The following is a 23,920-nucleotide window of genomic DNA, read 5'->3' on the forward strand; positions in this document are numbered from 1 at the left end:
AGCGTTCCAGAACCCCTTCGGTAGCTGAGGCCAAGGATGCTGAAAGGCGCCAGCGGGCCCTTGACAAGCAATTCGAGAAGGCCAGACGCCAGGCAGACAGGGTGCAGTCCCTTTCAGGAGCCCCTCCATCCCGGGAAGATCTCCAGTCGGTCCTCGCCGAGGAGGTGGAATCCCAGGACCTATCCCCTAATAGGTCATTTGCAGAGCCGGCCTCCCCGGCCCCTTCTTGGGCCTGTGAACAGGTTCCTCCCCCTGGGGATGCTAGCATAGACGATATGCAGGGTGAGGCTTCACCCCCCCTAGAAGAGGGCTTGGATCCCGATTCTGACTCTGAGGAGTTATCGCCCCGCATGCAGGAGCTAATGGCCCGCGCCATTGCCAAGGGCATCACGGAGGCCATGAAATTTAAAAGCCCTACCGCAGCGGCCCCTAGGGGCCCCAAACCCGATCAGGCAGCTCCGCCCCCAAGCAAGCGTGCTCGCCATCCTTCCCTGGAATCCTCGGTGGTCAGCGAGACCTCTGCCATTGAGGACCCTGACCCGGAGGTGCTAGGCCTCTCGGACGACGAGGACCTTCCCCCCGAAGCGCCCGCCTTTGCGGGTCTCTTCAAGCCCAGCCTTTTTAAATCGGTCCTTCACAAGGTCAAGGCTGCCACCAGGGTGGGGATCAAGCCCAAGCCGACCGCGCCGGCGGATGATGCCCCTCCGGCTAATCCCAATGCGGTCATGTTTGATGTGCCAGCGCCCCAGCAAGAGCTGGTTCCGGTCCCGGGGCTGTTCCTCGACTTAATCCAGCGCCAGTGGGCTCAGCCTGCCACGCAATCCTCTCCCAGCGGGGTAGATAGGAAGCTTTATACTATGGAGCCAGTGTTGGAGGACCTTCTGGCCCTTCCCACTGTCGACCCGCCCATCGCTGCGCTCACTTCCAACTCCTCTCTACCGGCCGACCTCCTGGAAGGCCTTAAGGCGGAGGACAAGAAGGCGGAAAAGGCGTGCCACAAGACCCATCTGGCGGCTGCCTGGGCCATCAGGGCCTCTTCTTCCGCTTCCTTTTTTAATAGGGCCTCTGTAATCTGGCTGCGCGAGCTCCTAAACAAGCTCCCGGCGGGAGACATCCGTCTCCACCAGGACGTGTCAAAAATAATCGCGGCCTCCCAGTATGCCGCTGACGCGTCCCTCAATGCCACCAAATTTGCCTCCAGGGCCCTCGGTTCTAACATAACTTCCCGTCGACTGATCTGGCTCCGACATTGGCAAGCGGACCAGAAAAACAAATGGAAACTGGCTTCCGCCCCCTTTAAGGGGTCCAAATTGTTTGGCGAATCCCTGGATCCTCTCCTTATTGAGTCCAAGGACAAGAGGAAGATCCTACCTTCTCTAAACAAAAAGCAGGAACGTAAGGCAGCTCCCTACTCTAGGAGGCAGTCCTTTCGTGCCTCCGAGCCTTCCACCTCTGTCTCTTCCTTCTCTCCCTCTAATAGGTCCTTCGGCCAGCAGGGCGACAGGTCCCAAGACAGAGCGCCCTTTCGGGACAGAGGCAGGCAGCAGTTCGGCTTCCGCAAGTATAACCGCGGTGGGGCCTCTAACAGGCCGTTCCGTAAGTCAAAGTGACTGCCAGGGCTTGGCGCCCATCGGGGGTCGCCTCCAGCTGTTCGCCTCCCATTGGGTCCAGAACACCGAGGATGCTTGGGTTCTGCAGACAGTCAGGGAAGGCCTCTCCCTGGAATCCTGTCCCTTCCCCCTCGGACCTTCATCCGGTGTCCTGTCCCGTCCTGCCCCCAAAAGAGGCAGCGTATGGACCAGGAAGTCCGTCATCTCCTAGACATCAGGGCCGTGGAACCAGTTCCCCAAGGCGAAGAGGGGAGGGGGTTTTACTCCATCCTCTTCCTGGTGCCAAAGAACTCGGGGGGGTGGAGAGCCATCTTGGACCTCAAGAACCTCAACAGACATATCGCCTACCGGAGGTTCAAGATGCAGTCTCTGCAGACCATTCTGGCGGGGATTCGACAGGGAGATCTTCTCACATCTATAGATCTCAAAGAGGCATACCTTCACATCCCCATCCGTCCTCAGCACAGGAAGTTCCTGCGCTTCTATTATGCGGGTCGCCACTTCCAGTACAAAGCTCTTCCATTCGGCCTCTCGTCCGCTCCTCGGACGTTTACCAAAGTGCTGGCGGTAGTGGCGGCTCAGCTAAGACGCAGGCCCATAAGGCTCCAGTGCTACCTGGACGACATCCTGATCCAGTCGTCGTCCAGGCAGCAGGCCCTTCGAGATCTCCAAACCACTATGAGATCCCTCAGAAACCACGGCTTCACTCTAAACATAGAGAAGAGCCATCTCATTCCAACCAACAGACTTGTACACCTGGGGGCGGTGATAGATACCAACTTGTGCAGGGTTTTCCTTTCCCGAGACAGGTTGACCGGTCTAAGGTCCATGACCCACAAGGTGTTGAGCTTGAGGCAGGCTCCAGTGGTCCTTCTGTCGCAGCTGCTGGGAAAAATGATCTCCTGCATTTCCATCGTGCCGTGGGCCCGCCTGCATTCCAGGTCTCTTCAGTGGCTGCTGCTGCCGCACCAGAGGGCATCCAGGAGCAACTCTACCAGGCCGATTCGAGTTCCCCCGGACGTGAGGAGGTCTCTCCGCTGGTGGGTGTCTCCGGCCATCCTCAAGGGCCACCTGTTCAAGGAGCCCGAGAGGTTGATCATCACCACAGACGCCAGCCTCTCCGGCTGGGGAGCCCACATGGGGCCCCTGGTTGTTCAGGGCAAGTGGTCCCAAGTGGAAACCAGCTACAGCATCAACCTGCTGGAACTGAGAGCTGCTCGCCTGGCCCTGCGCCATTTCAGCCGGTCCATCCATCGTCAACATGTGCTTCTGATGACGGACAATGTGGCCACCAAGGCCCACATCAACCGCCAGGGCGGCACCAGATCCAGAGCACTGATGAGAGAGGCGGAGTCCCTGGGACGCTGGGCGGAGCGCCATCTGGAATCCCTTCGCTCCGACCATATCTCCGGAGTGGACAACACACAGGCCGACTAGCTGAGCAGGACGACCATAGATCCTGCGGAGTGGAAACTGGACCCTCGCCTGTTCCACCAGATGTCCGACAGATTCGGGACTCCGGCCGTAGACCTGTTTGCGTCCAGGGACAACAAGCAGCTCGACCGCTTCTACTCCCGGTTCTTCACCCCGGGGGCGGAGGGGACAGACGCTCTGCGTTGCAAGTGGCCCCGCGAGCTACTGTATGCCTTCCCTCCCCTGCCTCTCCTTCCTCTATTCATCTCCAAGTCATCGCAGAGGGAGCAGAGGTCCTTCTCGTGGCCCCGCATTGGCCCCGCAGGTCGTGGTTTGCCGACCTTGTCCACCTGTCGGTGTCTCCTCCGTGGCGTATCCCTCCGGACCAGATCTCCCTCAGCCAGGGGGCCGTGGTTCATCCAGAGCCCCAGTGGCTCCAGTTGGCCGTCTGGCACTTGAGGGGGACCAACTGAAAGGCCAAGGCCTGTCAGAGGAGGTAGTGAACACCATTCAGGCGGCGAGACGCCCTTCAACCACCAGGATTTATGATGCGTCCTGGGCCGCCTTCGCCAAGTGGTGTGAGGAGCTGCTCATCGAGCCGACGACCGCGCCGGTTCCCAGAGTGCTTGACTTCCTTCAAGCGGGACTCAACAAGGGCCTGGCCCCGAACACCCTTCGACGCCAAGTGGCGGCTTTGTCTACTGTCTGGTCGGGCGACCACCTTTTGCCTCTCAGCAAGATCCCGAAGGTGCATCTTTTCCTCAAGGGTGCCTCTAACCTTCGCCCTCCCACCGTTCATCGCTACCCTACTTGGCAGCTGTCCGTGGTCCTGCGGGCCCTCTCTGGCCCTCCATTCGAGCCTTTACGCACTACTTCTCTTCGATTCCTGACGCTGAAGACGGCCTTCTTGATTGCCATCACGTCAGCTCGCCGGATTTCGGAGCTGGCGGCTCTCTCTGTTCGCCAGGATCTGTGCGTCATCCACCCTGACAGGGTCATTTTGAGGCTGGACCCGACCTTTACCCCCAAAGTAAACTCATGGTTCCATAGAGCGCAAGACATTGTGTTGCCAAATTTTTGTCCTCATCCGTCGCATCCCAGAGAGCGATCCTGGCACAATCTTGATGTCAGGAGGGCCCTGAAGGTCTACATCGCTCGTACTGCGGAATTCAGGAAGTCAGAGGCTCTTTTCCTCTCCTTCCAGCCCGGTTCCCTAGGGAAGAAGGTCACTTCCTCCACAATTGGCAGGTGGCTTCGCGCTTGTATTGCGACTGCCTATGAAAGTCAATCCAAGGCCGTTCCGCGCGGCATCACTGCACACTCCACACGAAGTGCTGCTACTTCAGCGGCCTGGGCCACCCAGGCCTCGATCCTGGACATCTGCAGGGCCGCTACATGGTCCTCTCCTTCTCCATTTGTGCGACACTATAAACTGGACATTTTCGCCTCGGCGAAGGCGTCCTTCGGCAGGCGTGTGCTCCAGGCGGTTGTGTCAGAGACCGAATCCCGGGAGCCTTCTTCTGCCCACCCAGTTGGACAATAACTTTGGTATGTCCCATTGCTTGGACTCTCCAAGCGGTGTACAGGAAAATGACCATTGGCTTACCTGAAGGGTCCTTTTCTGTACACCGCGGGAGAGTCCAACCCACCCTGGCTCTCAAGGCCGGGATTCGGGTTCCTCGTGTCAACAGTACATCATCTTGGACGCTTCGCTCCGTCCGCACGAACTGACTCCTTCTAAGAATTCTGGGGGATTGAGCACACCAGGAGGAGGTGTGGCTTAAGGAAAAATAGTTCCTCAGTCCTAAGGGCAAGCAGACTGAATTAACCATTGCTTGGACTCTCCCGCGGTGTACAGAAAAGGACCCTTCAGGTAAGCCAATGGTCAATTTGTTACCCTCAACAACAACTGGAACTTGTCCAGTTGGCTTCTATTTGCTGGTAGAAGGAGAATTCTCTGTTCAGCGAAGATCTGGGATTCCCACTGAAAATTCTTACGACTGAATAGTAGTCCTGATCACGTCTTTGACAAAGGAGAGGAATCCCCAACCAAGTTTGTCACAGCATCAGTGGAGGAAGATGTTGTATCCCGCCAGCAGCCAGCACAGCTGGCAGCAGAGTTGGACTGTGAGAAGGTTGGGGGGCAGCATGGACCAGTCCTGGAAGCTGGGGAAGGCTCGGACGAGGGCTCTGCATTGGAGGCAGAGGCCACCTGGCAGTGATCAGGTGCCTACGGAAGCTAGACAGCAGTGAGGCAGAGGAACAGCTAGTGCCTGTTCCCAGTGTGCGCATGCACAGAGCTGCCAGAAGAAAAGAAGAACTCAAAAATCAGGGTAGACTTGGGAGTAAAGTCACAGGGGAAGGTGATTGGCCCCTCCCATAGGAAATAAAAGAGGAGCAAAAGGGGAGTGGGCTTTTTTAGGAAACAATTTTTTTCGGTCGTTAGATTCATTTCAGGAGTGTGAAGATCTGTCCTTGAATCTTAGAGACTCTGTGCCCAGCCTTTCCTTGCACAGCACCTCATTTGGAAAATATTTACATGGCAGCTTTCCAAGATAGATAGGGTCTGTAGTCATAAATATTACTTGGAAAGACAGTTTGCCACGCCTTGCTGAATGTGAATGGGTTTACTGAATCTAGACTTAGTCATACTTCTATTTACCAGTTTGCATGTATATTTTCATGAAATCAGTAGGAAGATCTTTTTGGTGATGGAAGGCTTTATGATAGCTTCTGAAACAGGGATGTAGGATTGTCTGGTGGAAATTTATACTTTACTCTTTCTTACCAAGTAAGAAAGGAACTGAGTCAGTTGGTGGTTATCTACTTCAGAAAATGAGCAGATAGGTAAAGAAACTAAGGACGCTTCAGATTCATGACTGCCTAAAATACTCAGTTTTAGGTCCTGTTAGTGATAGGATTGCTTACTTTCTTTACCCACAAACCTTTCTGTGGGATTTATTGTGGGACATCTATTTGGCCAATGTGGCTCCGCTTCACTATATCCAGCATTCCTCTAGCCTTTGCAAGACCTTGGATTCTTCTTTTAGAGTTGAATTTTATGACTTCAGTGTGGCTATAATATGTCTTCATCAGGATCCAGTGCAATTACTCATCAAGAATTTGTATAATGCTGTTCTCTCTTATGGTACTTATATATTTTTTAAATAGAGTATCAAGAAACAAGTCTGAAAAGAAACGCAGAGATCAATTTAATATACTCATCAAAGAGCTGGGATCCATGCTTCCAGGCAATGCTCGAAAGATGGATAAATCCACTGTATTGCAAAAAAGTATTGACTTTTTAAGGAAGCACAAAGGTAATTTTTTTACATGTTACATGGAAATTGTGAATGTTTTGAAATTTATAAATATATTAACATTCTATTGTCCTTTGTACAGCTCCAAGGAAAAATCCTCTGAAATAATGGTACAAAATATATAAATACATGCTTAATTCTTCCCCATCCCAGTATATAATATTTAGGGACCTTGACAGATGAATTATTGAGAGATCACTGGAACTATTACTTTAAATAGACAGACCATAAGCAGCAACCACCACAGCAAAATGTAACATTTCAAAGATGAAAAATAATAGGATTAAGCAAATCCTTTGAGAGACATGCTTCACAAGGTGTAACAATACATAAAAAACACTCCTCTTTAAAATGTTAAAGCACCCACACATTTTTTTCAAGCTTGCATAGCTGCTTTGTAAATAGTTTCTGGCTGCACATAGATGTGTACATATTCATTTTTTTCCTAGTTGAAACTGTATATACATGCAGATACAGCCTTTTAATAACTGAAAGAGATGTGCTTTATGGGGTCTCCACACCTTACAAACCATCTCTTTTCAAGGGATTATACAAGTCTAGAAAAGAACACAAAATTTCTGTGAAAGTAGTCATGTTTTTGAAGGTAACTGGTAGCAGACAAGAAATGTTTGGTAATAAATTCAAGTTTTCTTTATCTTGAGCCCTGGTGGTGCAGTGGTTAGAAGGTAGTATTGCAGGCTAACTCTGCCTAGTTCAATCCTGACCAGCTCAAGGTTGACTCAGCCTTCCCTCTTTCCAAGGTCAGTAAAATGAAGACCCAGATTTTTGGGAGCAATATGGTCTGTTAATCACTCAGGGCAGTAAAGCACTATGATACGATATATAAGTCTTAAGTGCTATTGCTATTTACAGGGACTTATTTCTAAAAGTAACACATCTTATTTATTAGAGTTAATATAAACTTGACCACAAAAAAGCCTTATATGCACATATAAGGGGTGAGTCAGAGAGACAAAGGTAGGGGCCCTTTAACTCCATTTCATTTGAACTTTCCTGAGGTTGGTGATTGGAGCTGTTTCTACAAGGGGGGAGTCAGAGAAACAAAGGTAGGGGCCCTTTAACTCCATTTCATTTGAACTTCCCTGAGGCTGGTGATTGGAGCTGTTTTCTACAAGGGGGGAGTCAGAGAGACAAAGATAGGGGCCCTTTAATTCCATTTTTATTTGAACTTTCCTGAGGCTGGTGATTGGAGCTTCTGGCTGGAAGGGGGGAAGCAGAGAGACAAAGAGGAGTAGGTAGAATCATATGTCCATAAACCAAAATAGTAATAATACATTGTGGATTAGTGCGCTTGAGATTGTGATTTTATTTTATTTCAAAATGACCGGCTTAGTTCAATGTAATAGCTGTTTTGCACCTGTCTTTTGCAGTACTCTTTTCAAATTTGGATACTGTCCCCTTTGTAAACAAATTACTAGTCTACAAATTACTAGTCTACAGATTACCTATCTAGAATCTCTAATCTGTGCTCTCCAAGCAGAAATTAGGTGCCCAATTTGACCATTCCACACTATGGAGATGCCACGCTATCAGCCCCCTCTACCGCAAAGATCCTGCAGGAGAAGAGAAGTCTGGACAACCGTGGGATTTGGCAGGGTGAGAGCTGTGAACCATAAACACAAAGCTTTTGTTGTGACCCAGCATAACAGATATAGTGCCCTTGCTGACCTTAATGGGGATACTAAAGAGACAGGTCAAGGTAGTTGTGATAATGATGACTCAAATAAGCAGGGGATCATGGAGAACTTTCTTTGGAAAGGCGAAATGGGGAATCAGGTATCACACATCAGTCACACAAGAAGTCAAGGTAAGTAAAAAGAGAAGTCACCTTCTGGTTGGTGATACAATCGTAAGGGATATAAATTTAGAAAAGGATATGGAGGTTTAAAAAGAGGTCAGGTGTCTGCCAGATGCTACTGCCAGCGGAGACAAGAGGCATATTCTTAAGACAGTCAAGAATGCAAGTAAGCACTGTGATGTTGATGCTATTATACATCTTGGCACAAATGTCCCAAAAAGATGTATACTTTCTGTGAAGAATGATTTCCAGAGCTTGGGGTATGAGCTTAGTAGTGTAGGTTGTAGACTTATCTTTTCAGAGGTTTTACCAGTATATAAGGAACAAAAAGGGAAGGGCCAGTGTGTAGCAGAGTTTAATGTGCGGCTAAAGGAGTGGTGTAAAAGGGAAGGCTTTGGTTTTATTAGTCATGATGTCTGCAGCTGGTCCAATGAAAAGCTGTACAAAAGAGATGGTTTGCACCCATCCAAGAAAGGGACTGAGTTACTTGGCATTAAATTCACAGATTTTCTGGATAAACATTTAAACTGAACAGCGGGGACAGAGAATTAATTGATACAGAACATTTCTGTCCGCAGCAATCTAAAATTCACAGGGTTATCAGCGCATGTAACAGATGTTTGTGCGGGTACGATTATCACTCTTGCTGTCAAGCAAAATCAAGCATTTAATAGTGAGTGCCATACCATGTGCATGAATCATACAGGTGGCAAGCAAATAGGGGCAGTCAGGCATAACACAGGTTATGTAGACAGTAAACACAGGGTCAATCAAAATGGATTCAAATGTCTATATACCAATGCACAGAATATGAGGAATAAACAATAAATATTCAATAAATAATTTCAATAAACATAGAGAGATCTTGGGAAGAATTCCATGGATGAGAATCCTCAAGGGGAAAACAACTCAAGAAGCTTGGGAAATTTTGAAAAATGAGATTACAAAAGCCCAGTCTAGCATAATACCAATGAAGAAGAAAAATAACAGCTCCCAAAAGAAACCAGCATGGCTGCATAAAGAACTCTCTGACAAATTGAAAGACAAAAAAGTTAAGTATAAAAAGTGGAAAGAGGGGGACATAGCTAAGGCAAAATATAAGCAAATAGCCCGAGCCTGTAAAGATGAAGTAAGGAAAGCTAAGGCTCACAATGAAGAAAGGCTTGCCACAAAAGTAAAAAAAGTACCAAAAAAAGCTTCTCCCAACATGTTAAAAACAAGAAAATAGTTAAGGAAACAATTGGTCCATTGCTGGGAGAAAGTGGCAAGAAGGTGACAAGCAACAGGGAGAAAACAGAACTATTTAACTCATTTTTTGCATCTGTCTTTACCCAAAGGGATAAAACAGTCCAACCTATCAAAAACAGCACCACAACAATCAGATTAGGAACACAAATTGAAATAGGAAAGAAAATGGTAAGTGAGCATCTGTCTACCCTAGACGAGTTCAAATCACCAGGACCGGATGGATTACACCGCAGGGTTCTGAAGGAACTGGCAGATGAGATCTCAGAACCACTGAACTATATCTTTCAGAGATCCTGGAGAACTGGGGAGCTACCAGAGGACTGGAAAAGAGCTGATGTGGTTCTCATCTTCAAAAAAGAAAAAAAAAATAGATCCAGGAAACTATAGACCTATGAGCCTGACCTCAATACCAGGAAAGATTCTGGAAAAGATAATCAAGCAACGAATTAGTGAACACTTAGAAGTAAACAAAGTAATAGCCAAAAGCCAACATGGGTTTGTCAAAAACAGATCATGCCAGACTAATCTTATTGCATTATTTGACAAAGTGACAAAATTAGTGGACCAGAGGAATGCTGTTGATATAGTTTACTTGGACTTCAGTAAGGCATTTGATAAGGTAAACCATAACCTACTATTAGATACAGTAGAAGAATGTGGGTTGGACAGCATCACCACCACATGGATTCGTAACTGGCTGACTAACCGCACTCAACATGTAGTCCTCAATGTAACTTCATCTACGTGGAGGGAAGTATGCAGTGGAGGACCCCAAGGCTCTGTTTTAGGCCCAGTACTCTTCAACATCTTCATCAATAATTTGGATGAGGGAATAAATGGGGAACTCATCAAATTTGCAGATGACACCAAGCTGGCAGGAATAGCCAACACTCCAGAAGACAGGCTTAAGATACAGAAGGATCTTGACAAACTTGAACATTGGGCACTATCTAATAAAATGAAATTCAATGGTGAAAAGAGTAAGGTTCTACATTTAGACAACAAAAACGAAATGTACAGGTACAGTATAGGTGGTACCTTGCACAATAGTAGTAACTGTGAGAGGGATCTTGGAGTCCTAGTGGACAACCATTTAAATATGAGCCAGCCGTGTGCAGCAGCTGCCAAAAAAGCCAACACAGTTCTAGGCTATATAAACAGAGGGATAGAATCAAGATGTGGAGACTCTAGAAAGTGTGGAGAGAAGAGCAACAAAGATGATTAGGGGACTGGAGACTAAACATATTAAGAATGGTTGCAGGAACTGGGTATGTCTAGTTTAATGAAAAGGATAGAGGAGACATTATAGGAGTGTTCCAATATCTCAGGGGTTGCCACAAAGAAGAGGGAGTCAAACTATTCTCCAAGGCACCTGAGGGTAGAACAAGAAGCAATGGGTGGAAACTAATCAAGGAGAGAAGCAACTTAGAACTGAGGAGAAATTTCCTGACAGTTAGAACAATTAATCAGTGAAACAGCTTGCCTCCAGAAGTTGTGAATGTCCCAACACTGGAAGTCTTTAAGAGGATGTTGGATAGCCATTTGTCTGCAACAGTATAGGGCCGTGATGGCGAACCTATGGCACGCGTGCCACAAGTGGCACGCGGAGCCATTTGTCAGGGCACGCGAGGCACTGAGTTCACCTTTTTAAAAGCTATTTTTCGCCTTCCCCAGGCTCCAGAGGCTTTATAGGAGCATGGGGAGGGCCAAAAGAGCCTTCCCCCCCGGAGGTTTCAGGGACCGTCCGGAGGCTTCCCTGACGCCTTCGGAGCGCTTAAAACCACCCTCCGAGCAAACCGGAAGTTGCTCGGAGGGTCGTTTTAAGCGTTCCAAAGGCTTCAGGGACCATCCGGAGGCTTCCCTGACGCCTTCGGAGCACTTAAAACGACCCTCCGAGCAACCCGGAAGTCACTTCCGGTTTGCTCAGAGGGTCGTTTTAAGTGTTCCGAAGGCTTCAGGGAAGCCTCCGGACAGTCCCTGAAGCTTCCGGAGGGCCTCCGGGGGGGTGGGGGAGGCTCTTTTCGCCCTCCCCAGGCTCCTATAAAGCCTCTGGAGCCTGGGGAGAGTGAAAAAAGCATGCAAAATGGGGGGGGTCACACGTTCACGCATGCGCACTGGGCGGTCGTGCATTGCATTATGGGTGCGGCACACCCGCACACGATCCCCCTGCGCTCCCCCCACTTGTGGCACGCGAGCCAAAAAAGGTTCGCCATCGCTGGTATAGGGTTTCCTGCCTAGGCGGGGGTTGGACTAGAAGACCTCCAAGGTCCCTTCCAACTCTGCTATTGTATTGTATTGTATAGTATAAACATATGGCTGCAGGTGAATTTCATGAGGAATTCTTTAGATGTATAATTCTCTCTTTTGTGAAAAAGTTAAAAAAATGTCCATTTAAGTTATAGTGATAGGTGTGAAAGACAGATATAGGAAGAAATTAAGTAAAAGGACTGTTTATTTTTAGCCCAGAATAAACATACACAAAAAACCAGTACAGAAAATTGAAGGGCAAGAATGGTTTACAATAAACAAAAAGTAGATTCTGATTGACTTCTACTCCTGCTAGTTCTTAAATTGCTAAATATTTCCTGTATCTCCATTTTCCAGCTCCCTGAGAATTAGAGTCTTGCTTATGTGGCTGGGTGCCAACTGGGAAAAAGCTGCTCTACTTCTTCCCTCAAGAAAGATGCTATACCAAAGGCCAAATGGAGTTTCCCTGTCCTCTTTTTAAAGCCCACCTTTTCTTGGTTTTGACTGATTCTTTTGCTCACCGTTTGAATTCATTGGTTTAGGTTTGATTGACATACCAGATGTAAGCTTTCTCTTGTCTCTTTCCTACTTGAGCTTCTTAGAATGTAATTTGCCCCATTCACTATTGTACTTCTCTTTCACACAAATTGTTTAGATTTTAAGTTCATCTTACATTTGTGAGCTTTATTGGTTTATAGCATAATACCGATTTTAAAAAAAAGAGTTGTTGGCTGCAGCCAGAATATAAAGTCGAGTTGGGGTTATTATTATTATTTTTGGTGGCTGGAAATAATGCATTCTTTATCTAAAGAGCAATTTAAGATCATGTAAGATATTGCGTTAGCTGGATGGAATTTAAGACTTAAAAAGGATTAACTGACTTCATTCTCATGGAGAATGAACATTTGCTGTTGGAAAATAATAGTCTTATAGGAGTCTTGTAGGATCCTGGGCAGACCCTTTGAAGCAAAATGCAAACTGGGCCATCTTGCAATAATGAGAAAGGAACCTTTTGTTTTTCATCGGTTTGACTGACTCAGTACTTACATTTTTCTTCTTTATACATAGTTTATTGCCTTCTCCCCAACTAGAATGACTGGATTGTTAGCAGCAAGCAAAGGTGCATAGGTAGAGTAGATTGTCTTTATGGACAGAAAATTTATCTTCTTTTGTAGAAATCACTGCCCAGTCAGATGCCAGTGAGATTCGACAGGACTGGAAACCCACATTCCTTAGTAATGAAGAATTCACTCAGTTAATGTTAGAGGTAATTTGTTTTCATCTTAAAATATGTGATTAGACTCTTATTGTTACTTCTTTATATTATATTGGTATAGATGAATGTAACTTTTTAGCTTTACATTATCCTTAAGTGCATTTTTATTAATAGCATATAATGAAAATAAGTTCTGATGAAATGTCACTTATGTAGAATGGTATTCAGGGAAGGGGGGTGTTTTTTATTATTTGGAATATAATATTTGTATATTTGTAATATTAAATTGACTCTTGGACTAACGTTGGACTCCTGTTTTGAAGTTTCCTATCACTTTTCAAAGCCCAGGAAATTGAATCTAGTTTATAGAAGATGCTGTCTGTTTTTCCATGACATGCCTGATTTTTGAAAACTTTGAAAGACTTTTACTTTGCTGTTTCACCATTTTCTGAGAAGGGAAGCAGAATTAGCCTTTTTTTGTTGTTGTTTTCTTTTGTTTTTTGCAGTGGTGTCTACACTAAGGACTTGGTTCCAAAAGACAGCAAAGGCTATTTTTTTTCCTGGGTATTCATGAAATTGTAATTTATTACTTCAGTTCCCTTGCCAATTTCTACTATTTTTGTTCCTCCTGGTATTTTGAAATAATATTTTTGCTGATATTTTGTTTAAGTTATTTGAATTTCAGCCTTCTTAATTTTTATCTAAAATAAACTTTACTGCTGTTGAGAGTCTTTTAGATTGAAAAATAAAATAAAAATAATTTCAAAGAATACACTGTACATTTTCCCAGCCTAACCTAGGGTCTTCTATTTAAATAATGTTCAGCATTGCCAACTATATATTATTCACTGTGGAAAGCAGGTTTACTTTTACGTTCAGTTAAGTTATTTCATTTTTTTGAATGTTAACTAAATTAACAGTTAGAGACCAGTTTATCTCTAACTGTTTCTTTTGTTTAATTTCAGGCTCTTGATGGTTTTTTTCTAGCAATCATGACAGATGGAAGTATAATATATGTATCAGAAAGTGTAACCCCCTTACTTGAACATTTGCCAGTAAGTACACACTTTCAGAGAGATACCAAACTTCTAAAGTCATTTGATGGGCAATTTACCATCTGCCATTTAAGAATCTGGAATTTAAACAGCATTCTCATCTTTTTAAAGATTCTGTTGTTTTTCTCAGTGGAACTTCTACCGTGTTATTCTCAGCTTTTCACAACCCTGGTGCCCTCTAGATGTGTTGGATTTCCTCTCAGGCCATGCTTCCTGTGAATTATGTGAGTTGAAATTCATTGCACCAGGAGGGCATCAGCTTAGGAAAGTCTGCTCTGTTTTGTATTATACTTGCTCTATGGCCAGTGCTATGACAGGAAGATTTCTGGAGAACTCAGAAAGTGATATATATCCCAACTCTGTCAGGCCTAGGGCCTGCTCCATTCACCAGTGTTTGTCCAGCATTACGGTATATTAAGTAATTGTGGCAGTTGCACTATTAGCATTTTGAGGTCAACATAATATATAATCTAAAGCTAAATATATAATCTATACAGACTTCGTCTCCCTTAACTGACTAGAGAGTACTTGTTAAAGATAGGCCAGACATGGTCATTCTCTGTAGTAGCTCCCCTTTGTTTGAAGCAACCTCATGACCTTCCTAAAAGCATAGATTTTCCAGAAGGTGTTAGGGATGAATTATAACCAGTGATGCCACAGCTTGTCACTTTTAATATTCATTTGGCCAATTTGATTATGTATTTTATTATTTTAAGTAATTATAATCTTGATTTTTTTTACTATACATTTGTTAAGTTACCAAAAATCCCATTACATCTCAGCTGGCAGACCAGACATATAAATAAATAGGAAAGGGCAGCAAAAGATTTAAGCCTATAATTACTGCATATACGCAAATACATGCTCCAAGTAAGATGCAAGAATGCCTGTGTAAATCCAGCAAGTTCTTCATGTTCCTGAATTGGCCTCTGAGTAGAGAAAGTAATATACATTTTTGCAATTACTAACAGAATATTAATAAATTATTGAAGAAGCAGGTGGAGTATGATGGCATGTAATTGTCCACAGTACAGGTATCCTCCCCATGCAGACTACTTTGGACAATAGAACGTGCTTTGTCCTCCTTTTCATTGTAAAAAAGTTGGTCACCTTACTACTAGTAATATTTCTGGTTGAGATCATGAAAGGATTGAAGTTGAAGTTCTTTAACCTACCATCCCAGTATACTAGTTAGGCTGGCCATTTTCAAAACTTCTACTATACTTTCTTTTTGGACATAGATGAATAAGATGCAATATATATAAGCATGCATTCTCTTTAATGCTTTAAATGCTCACAAATCAATATTTATGGCTAGAACCAATGTAATTATGTTAAGATATGGCTTCTGGTTTTTGAAAACTTTTTTTTCATTGAATAGTACTTCATGCAATAGCACAAACTAGCTTCAAAAGAAGTATTATTAAGAGACGGATGTTATTTGGCAAAAATAAACCTGATGTATAAAATTTGTTTTAGCTTTTTAATATGCTAAAGATTGGAAGAGTGGATAAACTAATAATAATAATAATAATAATAATAATAATAATAATAATAATAATAATAATAATAATAATAATAATAGAATGGAAAGATGTGTGAGTTGAAATATGCTGGCAAATATGTACTTCTCTACACTTACTGATCCAGGCCCAAACTTTGTACCAGTAGGTTCATCTCTCCAGAGAGGCCATCGCAAGTGGTTGTCCTACATACATACATTTTGAAGCTGAAAATATTTGTACTGTGGCATAAAGTTTTGCCACTGAAAGAAAATAAGTACAAAATCTTACTGACTGTACATGAATTTTTCAGAGCACTTGAAAATGAGTACTCTGAACCAATATTTCACTACTTGAAGTCCAAGTGTCAAGGGAGATTATTTTATGCTATATATTTATGCAGAAATTACAAAAGAAAGGCTTCTATAATAAAGCAGTAGACCACATTTTTTTAAAAAAAGTCACTCTTGACTCCTAATTGACTACAAGACAATTTTTGGGAGTAATTTGTCATGACAGTCTTCATGGGTCTGAGGAGATGGTCCCCATCCAAACAGACAGGCAGCTTCTTCACAGAGGTTTCACAACAGCTACTTTAAAGTTGGGTACTATAATTCCCCCAGGAATAATTTTATTCCTGGGACTAGAATCTAAGACACAATGAATATTGAGAATATAGTAACCTTTATTAGCCACATCTGAATCAATACTGATGTAGCATACCTGATCATGTGCTACAGAATGTATATATTTTTTCTCTTGACAACTTGATTTTATATTAAAAAGTGAGATTCATTAATACTGCATTTTAGTTTTCAATCTATTTTTTTCTCCTTTAGTCTGACCTTGTGGATCAGAGTATATTTAATTTTGTCCCTGAGGGGGAACATTCAGAGGTTTATAAAATACTATCCACACATCTGTTGGAAAGTGATTCATTGACCCCAGAATATTTAAAATGTAAGTTGAATTTTTGAATTATTTTATTGTTACAAGGAAATATCCTTTAAAAACCTGCATGTTTACAAATATGCATGAACTTCATGAAAAGAATTATTTATTTGTTGGGGTAAGAATTTACTGAAGTAATTTACATGGTAAGTAAATGAAAAGAATAGTATGACAGAAAACAAATGACACCAACAACAACTAAAATGGCCCCAATGCAGTGGCAGAGGGGAATTGGGCTGCAAGAAAGATGGCCTGATGCATACACGCATGCAGCTCCACTCTTATGAGCATAAGAGCATGCTGGCCTGCCTTTCATGTGAGTGGAGCTATGAGCTGTGAGTGGACAGCCTTTCACATGGCCTAGTGCCATGATGGCGAACCTATGGCACGCGTGCCACAAGTGGCACGCGGAGCCATTTGTCAGGGCACGCAAGGCGCTGCCCTGTCAGCTGGCCAGAGTGCATGCGCGCGCTGGCCAGCTGAGTTCACCTTTTTAAAAGCTATTTTTCGCCTTCCCCAGGCTCCAGAGGCTTTATAGGAGCCTGGGGAGGGCAAAAAGAGCCTCCCCCACCCCCCCGGAGGCTTCAGGGACCATCCCTGAAGCCTTCGGAATGCTTAAAACCAACCTCCGAGCAAACCGGAAGTCACTTTCGGTTTGCTCGGAGGGTGGTTTTAAGCGTTCCGAAGGCTTCAGGGACCGTCCAAGGCTTTCCTGATGCCTTAGGAGTGCTTAAAACCACCCTCCGAGCAACCCGGAAGTCACTTCCGGTTTGCTCGGAGGGTGGTTTTAAGCGCTCCGAAGGCTTCAGGGAAGCCTCTGGACAGTCCCTGAAGCCTCTGGAGGGCCTCCGGGGGGTCGGGGGAGGCTCTTTTCGCCCTCCCCAGGCTCCTATAAAGCCCCTGGAGCCTGGGGAGGGCAAAAAAACATGTAAAAATGGGGGGTGGTCGCGCGTTTTGCGCGCATGCGCACTGGGGTGGTCACGCATTGCATTATGGGTGCAGCACACCCGCACTCGACCCCCCTGCGCTCCCCCCACTTGTGGCACGCGAGCCAAAAAAGGTTCGCCATCACTGGCCTAGTGGTTAGGGACCTCTGATTTATTCAGTGTTTCTGTCAGTCAGATACTATTTCCTTATAATAATAATAATAATAATACTTTAATTTGTTAGCCGCTCCCTCTCCTCATTGTTTAAATGTAAAAGTAAAGGTTCTCCTCACACATATGTGCTAGTTGTTCCCGATTCTAGAGGGTGGTGCTCATCTCCGTTACAAAGCCAAAGAGCCAGCGCTGTCCGAAGATGTCTCCATGGTCATGTGGCCAGCATGACTAAACACCGAAGGCGCATGGAACATTTACCTTCCCACCAAAGGTGGTTCCTATTTTTGTACCTGCTTTTTTTACGTGCTTTCGAACTGCTAGGCTGGCAGAAGCTGGGACAAGTAACGGTAGCTCACTCGGTTACACGGCGCTAGGGATTCGAACCGCTGAACTGCCAACCTTTCTGATTGACAAGCTCAGCGTCTTAGCCACTGAGCCACCGTGTCCCTGTATAGTTCTTTATTCCCTCCCCCCCCCCCCCCCATTTCTTGTTTTCCTTTTCCTAACAAGATTTTTAACTGGATCTTGAGCTGTTTCTTGAGTCTAGCTCAAGAGCCTCTTAAAAAACCTGTTAGGAAAAGGAAAATATGAAATCGGGGGGGATAAAGAACTATAAGGAAATAGTGTCTGATTGACAGAAATACTGGTGTATAAATAATACTGGTACTTTTGTGCTTCTCCAAATAGTAGAGTTTTGTTAATCCTGATAGTATCTTCTCATTGTGCATAGATAGGACCCTTTTTGCTATATAAGAGCCGCAGTGGTGCAGTGGTTAGCGTGCAGTACTGCAGGCTGCTCTGCTGGTCACCGGCTACCTACAATTTGGCAGTTCGAATGTCACCAGGCTCAAGGTTGACTCATCCTTCCATCCTTGTGAAGTGGGTAAAATGGGGAACCAGATTGTTGGGGGTAATAGAGAGGGCTGTAATGCACTGTGAAGCGGTATATAAGTCTACGTGTTATTGCTGTTGCTATAAAAGATTACATACTCTGAATTACAGAAAAGAGGGAAACTGTATTTGTATACTGCATCTTCTAGGTTCTTGAACATTATCTGGTTATCTGAAACTGGGGAGTATTGGTAGAGACTAGAAATACTGGATGTGTTTAGCCAGAAAGAGACTTCAAGATGAAGCAGAAGGATTTGGAAACAATTTTGTTTCCCTAGCATGGAATGAATGAGTGTGGATCTGCTCCATTCCAGTTCTAGACTTAACTGGTTCAGTCCCAGTCTTTTTAAGACTCAGTCTTAATGTAGTGGACTACCAACTGGTGTCTTTCCCAATTACAGGATATTTTTGAGGGTGAAGGGATCCTTTTATTATTTCTTTATACTGGTTACTTTTCTCCGGTGTTGCATTTTTTGGGAGTTTTTATAGCATTCATTTCTGAGCTGAATTAATTAATAGGTTTGACTGAATCCTGAAATAGGTTGTGGAAAATATCAAACAGCTAATTCCTTCTCAACCCCTATAACTACTTCCTTTAGAAAAAAAAACATAATTATTCTTTATGTAAACGTTTAGCACAAAAACATTTCAACCTGTTTGAGGTGTTTATGTATATTCTTTGCAGAATAAATTATCATTGCTGCAAATGTCAGGTTTTTTTCCCCCAAAAGCAACATAGCTACTGGAACATTTTTCAAGAGATGCAGTTTGCAAGCCCTTGCTCCAATTTCTTTTATTTGGCATACATAATCTTTATTCATCTTTAGCTGAAAAAAACCCACATATAGCTATTGGAATGTCGCAGAGAAGAGTGGATTGGTTTATTCTCCAAAGGACCAGAGAGCAGGACAAGAAGTAATGGGTGGAAGCTTGTTTAAAAAGAAAATCCAGCCTAGAAGTGAGGAGAAATGTTCTGACAGTGAGAATGTTGTGGTACTTCATCACTGGAAGCTTTCAAAAATAGACTGGGCAACCATTTAACTGGGATGGTGTAATGTCTCCTGCCTTGAGCAGGAAGATTCCTTCCAGTCCTATGATTCTATTATGCTTTATGCCAGTAAATATTTAGCAACTGGCTCAGCCAGTTCCATTATCACCACATTGCCAAACAGTTGATCAGCACAACTGTGTTGGGTGTTGGGATTCAACTCTGTTGGGCAGCCAGCTTTCAAAATTCTAGAAAATTCTAACGATCGGCTCTCACAAAGCAGCATAAGCCAGCTCCAGCATGCCACTTACCAAAGCTATTTTTTGTTTTTATCATTCTGTGTCTGTGGACACCAGAGCTATATTCAAAATCTTTCTTCGAACGTGAACGTTGGATATTATCTGCAGGGAAACTAAAAGATGACTTGAGCTATTTTTACATTTTTATAACAGTCCATGGGCTGTAATGAATGGTTTCTGCATATTTCTACTCTTGATTTATCTGATTTTCATAAAAGCTGGTCACTCTCAATGTAGCCCATAAAAAAGACTATTATAAATAATTATATTTTCCAATGTTAATAGCTCTATAGACTTAAAAAAGTCTTAATTTGAGCTAGGAAGATAAGATTAAAATTGCCGTTATAGTGATATTACCGTGTTTCCCCCAAAATAAGACAGGGTCTTATTTTCTTTTGACCCCCGAAATAAGCACTTGGCCTTATTTTTGGGGAGGTCTTATTATTTTTGAAGTGCAGGAGGCGGCGAGCATGGTCATCTCATGGCTGCTGCTGTTTTGCAATATTTTGGGGAGGGCTTATTGGGGGGGGCTTATTTTAGCACATGCGCTCAAAAGCCTGATTGGGTTTATTATCCGGGGAGGTCTTATTTTTTGGGAAATAGGGTAGTCTGGACGTAAACCTTTGAATCTGGAGGAACATGCAGTACGCTTGCACAGACATTATTTTATAAATGTGAACGATCTAGACATTGTGCAAGGATACTAAAAATAAACTTACTGGTAGACGGCTGAGATAAAGTTACGCCATATGAAAAGCAGCTTCTTCCATTGGTTGTCATTTTGTGGACATATCAGATTTTAAATTAATCTTGATACTTCATCATTTATTGTTTTATTTTTGCAGCAAAAAATCAACTGGAGTTCTGTTGCCATATGCTCCGAGGGACAATAGACCCTAAAGAGTCACCTACATATGAATATGTAAAATGCATAGGAAACTTCAAATCCTTGAGTAACAGTAAGTTAATTAAAGCACGTAGTATGTTTTAATAAGCAATATTTCTCAGATATTTCACAATCTATGGTAGAATAAAACAAATAAGAAAAATTATTTGTGTTTTTACAATGAATAGGCATAATACTAAATTGATAATGAGAGTAACAGCAGTATTATTAATAACACACTGAAATGAGGTATGTTACAACGATCGGTATATGGAAATACCAGGCAATGAAAGACTGATATCAATAATTTAATTTGAATTTCCTAAACTGCTGATTATTTTAGAGACACAAATTATTGTGTATAATGAGGATGAAGAAAGCTGTATTTTAAGTTTAAAAGCTTTTTTTCTGAATTCAGAGTTGCAACCTCATATCCCTTTATGTGGAAGTAGAATTATAGTGGGATGGCACTGTCTGGTAAATATGATTGTAGTGTCTCATACGGACCTTAGAACTGAAAATTGGAAACAAAAGTGCTTTCAGTCCACTGAAGAAAGAACCTTCCTGTTAGAAGTAACTAAGAAATGCCTGAAGATTGCTATTGTTAAAATAACAAATGCAGCTACCATCATACCATTTGCAAATCAAGATACCATAGTTTCTCGTTTGAGGCAGGAAGTCTCCCAAATCTCTGCCTTTGCAAGCACAATTAAATTAACTCAAAATGAAAAATCTGCTGCTCTTTTCAGATTATTCCGATTACCTATTTAAAATAACAGCTTGCTTTGCCTATCTGTAGGTCTGGTCAGATTGTAGCCTAATAAGCCAGTTACTCTTCATAATTAGTTTATGGTTATGGTTACTTCCTGTAACTGCTGATGTGTTTGCTTCACACTCTTTTCTAAATAGTTCAGTATTTGTGTGGTGCTTCAGTTCCATACAATGGAAATTGTTTATATTGTCTGAGTTTACATGTACAGCTCTGTGAAAAAGTCCTGCAACGTTGTACGGTTTATGGTTTATGATATTTTTTGGATAGGCCATTGATTTTATGATATTTTATGCTTACTGCTATGCAAATATTGTTATATTTAAATAAATACTGGTGGTTTTTAAGTGAAAAGCATAAGCTTTTTGCAATTTGGTGCTGCTTGGATGGGGATTGTGAATTTTCTTGCATGTTTACAATAACTATGAAAACAGACTAACTGATGTATACCCAGAGCCATACGTGTTGCAATTACTAAGGCTGATGCTAGTGTTTTGTTAACATTTTGATTGTTTGTGGTCCTGAAGAGGACCATTTAGGTAGCCAAACATGGTTACTAATATGAAATTGGCCAGCCCTTATTGCTTATCACCAGACGTCATCGCTTCAGCATAGACTGTATAAGCCTTTGCACGTGATCTTTGGTGACAATGTGGTGACAGGCTGCAACAATGGATTCAGTCAGCTCCTGCTTGGTCTTCGGATGCTTCTTGCTTATTTCGTAACCAATCGTGGCCCACAAATTCTCAATTGGGTTCAAATCTGGGCTCTGAGCTGGCCAATCCAGGAGTCGAACACCATGCTTTTTCATCCACTGCTGGACGGACTTGGCTCGATGACAAGGAATGTTGTCATCCTGGAAGTAAAAGGTCCTTCCTACAAGTTGCTGAGCTGAAGGAAGCCTGGTCTTTTCCAGGACTTCAACATACTGCTTGGAACTCATGATTCCCTGCACGATTTGTATCCGGCCAATACCAGAAGCAGCGATACAGCCCCAGATCATCACGTGCAATGTGGATGCTTCACAGATGGATTCAGGCAGTACGGCCTAAATTCTTCAGCTGGAAATCTTCTGACGTACTTATTACACTGATTCCCAGTCAAGTAGAAATTGCTCTCATCACTGAAGACGACCTTGGCCCACTGTTCGTTGGTCCATTTGGCATACCTCTTGGCCCATGCATGTCGATGACAGCGGTGAGCGTCTGTGAGCAAAGGTTGTGCACACTTTTACATCACATGTTTCACCCCAAATTCTTTTAATCTGAGGTGAGGTGAGCTTCCTGTCAGCCATCGAAATGCGTTGCAGAGCCCGATCTTGCCATTTTGTCGACTTTCTTGGTCTTCCAGAGCGGAGCCTGTCATCAACTGAACCAGTTATTTGGTATTTTTCAACCACTCTGCTCACTGTGGGGTGATGGCATTTCACTCTCTTGGCTATTTCTGTACAGGAGTAACCCTCTTCATGAAGCACAATGATGTGATGCTGCTGCTCAGTACTGGTGAAAGCAAAGGCCTTCATCCTTGCCCGCAGTCAGAGCTAAATTAAATTTCTCGATGCTTTCAGAGAGTATGACAACATTGATTGGCTCATAGATTTAGCCTCTGTGCATTTTGATTGGTCAGCCAAAGCTCGCTGCTGATTGGCTACTTTCGATCCTAACATTCTCGAAAATTCCAGTTGTGTTTGTTTTAGCAAATAAACTCACTCAAAACCTTAAAAAGACTTCGGTTATATTAATAAAAATTATGCGTCTCAATCCGATTACAAAAATGTTCATCAAAGTACTAATTTTGCATGGTTTCTATGAGTGAAAAGTTGATTAAACATGTAAATAGAGCTTAAAACTCAAAGCGTGCAGGACTTTTTCACACAGTTGTATCTACATCCATTTTCCCTCAAATGGTTGAAATAGAATAAAACAAATGCAGGTAATCCTCAACTTAAAACAGTTCATTTAGTGACTGTTCAATGACCATATTTCACACCTATGACCATTGCAGCATCCCCATGGCCACCTGATCGAAATTGAGATTGGCAATTTAGATGTTTGGCAATATTTATGATAGTTACAGTGTCCTAGGATCATGTGATCACCTTTTGTAGTCTTCAGACAATTGAAGTCAACGGGGAAAGCCAGATTAATTTAAGAACCATGTTACTAATTTAACAACTGCAGTGATTCAGTTAAAAATTGTGGCAAGAAAGATTGTAAAATGAGGCAAAACTCAACTGTCTTGCTTAGCAACAAAATTTTGGCATTCAATTGTAATTGTAAGTTGCGGGCTTCCTGTATTATAATACAAGGAATATCTTTTTGTCTGAATGGACAGAAAACTTCAATAATCCTTTGAATAAATATAGATTTATTCATATGTGTAACATTGGAGCAAAAGATATGCAGACTTGGCACTTATAAATCTTATTTTGCTTTGTGCTTGGATGTGGTGTACTTATAAAACCTGCAATTTATTTATTTATTTCCCTCTATTTTACATGCTGGGAGATCCTCTCTAGCAGCATCTTCAGAAATCCTATTTATAGCTCATTTGGATCATGTTTATTTTTATTTTTAATTTTGGCAGTATTCTTCAACAGAGTCATT

General features: G+C 43.2%; 1 protein-coding gene across 8 annotated transcripts in view; it reads left to right on the forward strand.

Annotated features, from left to right (window-relative positions):
• CLOCK (clock circadian regulator) overlaps positions 1-23,920 on the forward strand; it is a 70,149-nt gene that overhangs the window by 28,555 nt on the left and 17,674 nt on the right. For 6 of the 8 annotated variants that reach the window (XM_081959452.1, XM_081959451.1, XM_081959448.1 and 3 more), the window contains 5 exons: positions 6,195-6,343; positions 12,833-12,924; positions 13,839-13,928; positions 16,270-16,390; positions 20,505-20,618. In XM_081959452.1, coding sequence (XP_081815578.1) covers positions 6,195-6,343; positions 12,833-12,924; positions 13,839-13,928; positions 16,270-16,390; positions 20,505-20,618 — 566 coding nt within the window. Of the gene's footprint in view, positions 1-6,194; positions 6,344-7,754; positions 7,961-12,832; positions 12,925-13,838; positions 13,929-16,269; positions 16,391-20,504; positions 20,619-23,920 lie in introns of those variants that run through there. The other 2 variants (XM_081959455.1, XM_081959453.1) reach the window with 2 other exon arrangements.

Source organism: Natrix helvetica, assembly GCF_964273705.1.
Source record: "Natrix helvetica genome assembly, chromosome: 7".
Taxonomy (NCBI): Eukaryota; Metazoa; Chordata; class Lepidosauria; order Squamata; family Natricidae; genus Natrix; species Natrix helvetica.